This window comes from Amblyomma maculatum, chromosome 4 (genome assembly GCF_055883805.1).
Source record: "Amblyomma maculatum isolate TAMU_Amacu chromosome 4, ASM5588380v1, whole genome shotgun sequence".
NCBI lineage: Eukaryota > Metazoa > Arthropoda > Arachnida > Ixodida > Ixodidae > Amblyomma > Amblyomma maculatum.
In genome coordinates, this window is record NC_139347.1 from 113734490 (window position 1) to 113741343 (window position 6854).

Here is a 6854-nt window from a genome sequence, read left to right on the forward strand (position 1 = left end):
TCCGAATCGGTTCGAATCGGACAGCAACTCCGCTGAAACGTCCAGATCGAGATCAACTTCAACCAGGCGGAGCCAACCACCGCTGCAGCAGACATCGGAGAAACCGACGCCGAAGCCGCGAAGGAAGAAACTAACTCAGGGCGAGCAGCAACTGCAGTATAAGCAGGTGAGCTGGGCAGAAATCGCTTCTCCTAACGCGCAACTGACGGAACTAAATCAAAGACTTTGTAAACTAGAGGCTAAACTCACAGCCACAGAAGAGGAAAATAGGAAATTTAGTCTTGAAAACGCGAGCCTTAGAAAACAGAAAGAAGCAAACGAGACTAGGCAAACGCAGAACACACCACCTGCGACACTACCAACACCCAAACCGACACCTACGACAAACAACCCAGCTGATGTACAAGTAGAGACACTACTCAATCACGCGATGCTCAAGATACAACAACAGAGGCATCAAATGATGCAGCAACTCAATAATCAAGCACAGGCCGTAGCCCGTGTAGACGAGGAGAATAGGAGACGTTGCAAATGCCCCTCAGCCAGAGACGACTACCCCAGGAATCACGTGTACCGACAAGTAAAAGACATAAGTGACAGTGAATTGTTATGTTGGCCACAGTCACAACTAAATTGCAACAACTAAGATATGGCAATGGAATAGCCTGGCTTCAGGGGTGCTGTCTTCAAAATACACACCAGTAAAGTGACAGACAAACCAGATATAATTGCTTTACAGGAGACCAATGGTCACCCAAAAGTAATGGGCTACGATTCGATCGTTAACAAAAAATTCAAGGGAGTCACCATACTTGGCAGCAAAGACATAACACTAATACGGCATGAAACAGAAGAGGACAGATAGAATACGTACTGGTCGAAATTATTTCCAAGAAAAAGGACGGCCTGAGTACATTTATTCTGAACGTGTAAAGCCCACCAGGGACCACAAAGCGGACTTCGAACCTCTGGTTAAAAGTACCATAGAGCTGACGAAGAAAAACCACCTAATCAGAATGGGAGACTTCAATACACGGCATAGGGCGTGCGGTTATAACCATGACTTTCAGAAAGGAGACAACATAATAGTAGAAATAATAGATCGGATGGAACTGGAACTCGCCACCGACTGCAGTTACCCCTCCCGAGCAGTAAACAACGTATCCAAGGACATCTTTCCAGACTTAACCCTTGTAAAAGGAGTTAACAATTACAGTTGGTCAAATACAGGCTTGAATTTGGGCAGTGACCACTACCTGTTCGAAATTACGTTAGACATAGCAGACTACAGAACAAAACATGAAAATTACAAATTGGGATGCCTTCCGCGCCCTACCTGTGGACGGACAGATCGAGGATATAGCGGAATGGACGAACGCAATACGCAACCACTACAAAGACAACACACAATATATTTCGCGCACGGAGGAGTTCTCGGAGGTGGATAAACACCTACTACACCCATGGGAAGCCGAAGGAGCTTGACCTAGAGGTGGTCCCAACAAAAATAAATAGAAAACTTAGAATAAGGACTAGCAAACTGCATGAGGAAATTTAGAAATACGCCGCTCAACTCCTCAGCGATAATTGGAAGCACACGTGTAACTCAATCAACGGAAGATTAGGAAACGCTAACACGTGGGCCCTACTGAGACACCTCATCAACCCGACAAACTGCAAAAGAGAACGCCGGAAAACATTGGAAAGAATCACGCATGGGTTCGAAAGAACTGAAGAGGAACTAATTGCAAAACTCTGGAATCGATACATAGGAGCGAACCACGCCGCTACTTGTGCGACGGAGTACACCGGGGAGCAAAACATTAACTCGACGCTCCAATCACGTGCAAAGAGGTTTATGCAGCGGCTAGATAATTCACAAGAAACAAACACCGGGCGAGGACCAAATCAGCAACGCGATTATCAGGGAATTCGGATCCGGAAACCTAAAAGAACTCACAAAATTCATAACTAAGCACTGTGAACTTGGCACAGTTCCAGAGGCATGGAAACATGCGGAGATATTCACGAAACCTCAGCGAGGCCAAACACCTACTTTGGACAACCTAAGACCAATATCAGAACCTCGTGCTTAGGAAAGCTCTTCGAAAGATAGCTTCTTAGAGGACAATGACTACCTACCCAACATCATGTTTGTCTTTAGGCCAAGGCTGTCAACGCAGGAAGTCCTCTTACAATTAAAAGAAGACATTTTGGACCAAACCCCGAGCTACAGCGAGAGCATACTCCTGGCCATTGACGACGTGTGCCTTCGACATCAGTCACAAGGCTATCCTCGAGGGGTTTCAAGAACTAATTGCAGGGCGAAAACATTTAATTATGTAAAAGCCGTCCGCACGGACAGAACTGCGAATATAGGTATCGGCAACATGCGGTCTCAACGGAAAAAGACACTAAACAAGGGAACGCCGCAAATGTGAATCATATCCCCATTACTATTCAAAATCGCCATGATCTCACTGGCTGAAAAGCTAGGCCAGATCCGGGATGTAGTTCGCACCATATACGCGGATATCACGGTATGAATCACTTAAGGGGCCACCGGAGAGAAAGAACAAAACTTGCAAGAGGCGGCAGAATGCATCGTGGATTTCGCAAGAAACAGCGGCATGGAATGCTCACAGGAGAAGTCGTAATTTATCCGAATGCACTTAAGAAGATTTCAACCTGAAAATACAACGCTAATATATAATTGAATTCGGTCAACCAATAAGGGAAACGGACAAACGCCGGGTCCTAGGAATGTGTCTCCAAAACTAAGAGAAAAGAGACCACACGATCAAAACATTTTAACCAAAACATTAACCAAAACAACGAACCAAATATGCGGAATGATCCGCAGGATAACGAATAAAAGAAACGAGCTAAAGGAGGCCGACGCAATCAGGATAGTCGCTGCCTTGGTGACACCACTGTAAAAAAAAATTTGTTGAAAAATACATAAATTTTCTGGCAGCTGTCCTGCCAGAAATTGTCTGTTCTTCTATGTTGTCTTTTTTTTTTATTTTTCTGTGATTTTACACTTTTTTTGTTTACAACTGATAGATAAAGTTTGTAAAGGACAAAAATTTTCTGATATACGGCGTTTTCTAATTTTTTTTTTGTTTTCTTTCTATCGCAGGTAAAACAATGATGCAAATATATCTTTTTTTTTACTCGTATTTTATTTCACATGTTTTTCTGCCTGTAACGATAATAAAATTGGGTTAAGCGCCAGTTTCTTCTTTGAACACCCTCTTTAAGCCGAAAGCCTTGATAACCACCTCGCGAATATCTCTAGGCGCTGGCAATGCTCGATGGCACCTATAAACATGGCCGCGCAACAGCCGTTGTCCAGCTGCCGAAAAGAGGCAAGTGCAAAAATGCATAATAGACGCCACTGTAGCAGGAAGCCAACCCACAACGTACCTGAATGTGGTGCCGTTAGTTACCTTCTTTCGGATCGAAATTGTTACGCAGCCGATTGTCGGACAGCGCCTTCGGTGTTGTCATACCATTTCGCTTTCTATTCAGCAGTTGCCTACTATTCAAGTAAGAATCAGGTGCGATAGAAAACAGAACAGAAAGCGAAGTTATATCGAATTGTTTGCCTTCCAATCAAGGTTTCGGCTGGAAATTTTTTTTTTTTTCGCGAACGTATTTCTGTCAATGAAGTAGAACAGATATTCTATGTACGGGGCAGAAATTTTCTTCAATAATACCTTTAATTTCACACATTTTTTACAGTGTACGGCTTGCTGTACCACCAAATAAAGCAATAGGATATCACGCCTAAATTAGGAAAGCATATAAGACGGTGCTAGGACTCCTCTCCCCCCCCCCCCCCCCCCCCCATCTTAGAGCATCGACGCAAAATCTCATGGAACTAGGAGTATTCAACACCTATAACAAACACAGCGAAGCGGCCACATTCTTTCAGAAAGTCAGGCTAGCAGAATCAAAGGTAGGAAGGCACCTACTAACAAGATTTGGCTACCGGGACGCAATAAGAGAGATCAAAAATTCGACTGACATATACCACAAAAGAATAGAAAAACGTTCTTGGTCAGCCCTATATAAAATAACACGAGCCCCCTGCACAACACAGAGAGGAGAGAGGCTAGGGCAAGAGCTCTATAGCCGAAGCCAGGCAAATAAATCAAAAGTCCTCTACGTGGATGCTTTCACGTACATACAGAAAAGCGGCACAGAAAAGCGGTGATCGTAGCCATCGTTACCAACAAAGGAAAAGAAATATCCAGCATGTCAATTCGGACTGGGGATATATAGGCACGGTGGAGGAGGTGGCAATAGCTTTAGCCATCAATTCGGACTGGGGATATAGGCACGGCGGAGGAGGTGGCAATAGCTTTAGCCATAACGGAAGCAAACAGAAACAAGAGCTACACAATAGTAACAGACCTGGGCCCGGAGGAGTGGAGGGAAACCTTAAAGTCGACACAATACTTCGAGGTTACATAAACCAAGCAAGCGACGACAAGGGGGAAACCAACACTACTCCGAACAGCTACGTAGAGCTCACCATGTTTAGGAAGTTAGGACGCCGTAAATGCCCGCTTCCCCACAAGACACTCACAAAACATCAAGCAACTACCTGGAGACGGCTACAAACAAACTCATACCCAAGACGCTACATATAGAGTGATATTTGGCCTACGCAATACACTCCAGAATGCGTATGGTGCGGGGAGATAGCCACTCTCTACCACTCCACATGGGGATTTTGGGCGTGCCCGATAGAGCCCAAAATTAGAGAAAAATTTGTCGGGCTAGTTGGTTCATAGTTCAATGCAAAAAAAAGCTGCGCTAATAAGACACGGACGAAGGAAAGGTAGGACGCACACAAACGCGTTTGTGTGCGTCCTACCTTTCCTTCGTCCGTGTCTTATAAGCGCAGCTTTTTATTGCATTGAACCAAAGTTAGAAACCCGTCATTCGAGCAGTGGGAGGGGTTTCTGTCCAGCTCCGATCCGCAAGTTCAGCTAGCGCTGGTTGAGTGGGCCGAAGAGGTAGCAAAAACCAATAGGATCCTTTACCTAGGAACACCACCTACAGCTCAAGACCCCAACCCCTAAACCCCTTCCCATTTTGCAGAATAAAGTTTTATACTACTACTGCTATTTATTTTTTAGCTGATTAGTGTGAAGTTTTAACTACTTTTCAGAGGGTGTGCAAGATAAGGAATAGTTTTGTGACAAATTTTTGTTGCGGAATCACCGTACCCTAGAACACGGTTGTCGGATCGATCAAGCAGTAGGCTTGAGTAGCAATGTGTAAAAAAAAAAAGCACTGACTTATCGACTGGTAGCAGAAGGATATGGCTCTGACACGTAAGGACTATCGCGCAGGGCAGATTATTCTCGGGGAGTGATAGTGCCTTTCGGTAATAAAGGTAAGTTTAGTGACAATGGTTTTCATCTTAACCTCCGCCGTGGTAATGCAGCGGTTAGGGCTCTCGGCTACTGCGCCCAAGGATGCGGGATCGAATACCGGCCTCGGCGGCTGCTTTTCGATGGAGGCAAAAAGCAAGGCGCCCGTGTGCTGTGCGATGTCAGTGCACGTTAAAGAACCCCAGGTGGTCGACATTTCCGGAGTCCTCCACTACGGCGCATAGTCTGAGTCGCTTTGTGACGTCAACCCCCATAAACCTAACCATCATGTTCAGAAGAGGCGATCCGCGCAATGAACGGCGACTACAGAAACGATGACAGCACAAGAACCCGCTTGTCGTCACTTCTGTAGTCACCGCTCACTGTGCTTCTGTTCTCTTAACCATTGTACCAAATATTCCAAGTTGCCACTTACGTCACTTGTTTTCATGGGCTTACACCTCTCTTCTTGGCCCGGCCGTGGTGGTGCAGTGGTTAGGGCGCTCGACCAGTGAGTCCGAGGACGCGGGATCGAATCCCCGCCGCGGTGACTGCTCTTCGGGGGACTCGAAGAGCTAGGTGTCCATGTGCTATGCTATGTCAGTGCACGTTAAAGAACCCCAGGTGGTTGGAATTTTCGGAGCCCTCCACTACGGCGTCTCCCATAGCCTGAGTAGCTCTTGAATGTTAAACGCTATAAACCAAACCAGTTGTGGTCCTGACATGTCCTGGTGATCGAGTTATAGGTAATATCTATTTTTTTCTGCAATGCATGACTACAAGAAAAAAATATCGAGAGCCTGTAACTACTGAACAGGTGTCTGGAACGTTACCAACGCGTTTATGTAGTGATGCTTCCACACACACGCACAAACACACATCTAGCACTGTTTGTTGGCCGGCAATCAACAACTATACAAGGCCGTAGTATTCCAAACTTTGCCGCGGCGAGGAGGAGCACTGCACTCACTTGAATTGCATTCCTTGCGACAGTTCCCGCAAGATGTCGCCCAGCAGTCCCCGGATGTGCATACCACCTCCGGTTGTTGGTGTGAAGACGGCGTGCGGATCGTACTGCGGGGAGAGAAGAGCGCAGCGTCCCCTGAGCCCACACGACGAACTGCTTCACACTTCTTCGAGATGGCAAAGCTTGTCAGCGCTGCTTTTGACCTCGTGATCTCGTCGTGGATGGCGCGCTCAGAGTGTGGGGGATTGCACTAAGGTGCATGGATGAAATCGTAACGAGACTAGTGCCACTCCAACGCTGCTATGGTCCTAGTTCAGCGGTCGTATATACAGAGGGTTGACATCAGTCGTAGGAAGCCTTCGTATTCATGCTGACAGACACAATGTTTCTCGTCAGCTTGGGTAGCTTGCACTGTTAACAAAGGATGGTCGGTCGCCCCTGTAGTTTAGGCAGACAAAATATTCCCCTTTTGCCATTCATGACCTGTGCAGGGATGG

At 46.2% G+C, this 6854-nt stretch overlaps 1 protein-coding gene across 1 annotated transcript in view; it reads right to left on the reverse strand.

Annotated features, from left to right (window-relative positions):
• LOC146191975 (glutamate receptor-like) overlaps positions 1–6371 on the reverse strand; it is a 49122-nt gene extending 42751 nt beyond the window's left edge. Inside the window, exon 1 of the mRNA XM_084602363.1 lies at positions 6361–6371. Coding sequence (XP_084458489.1) covers positions 6361–6371 — 11 coding nt within the window. The remainder of the gene's footprint in view (positions 1–6360) is intronic.
• Between the last annotated feature and the right edge of the window lie 483 nt (positions 6372–6854).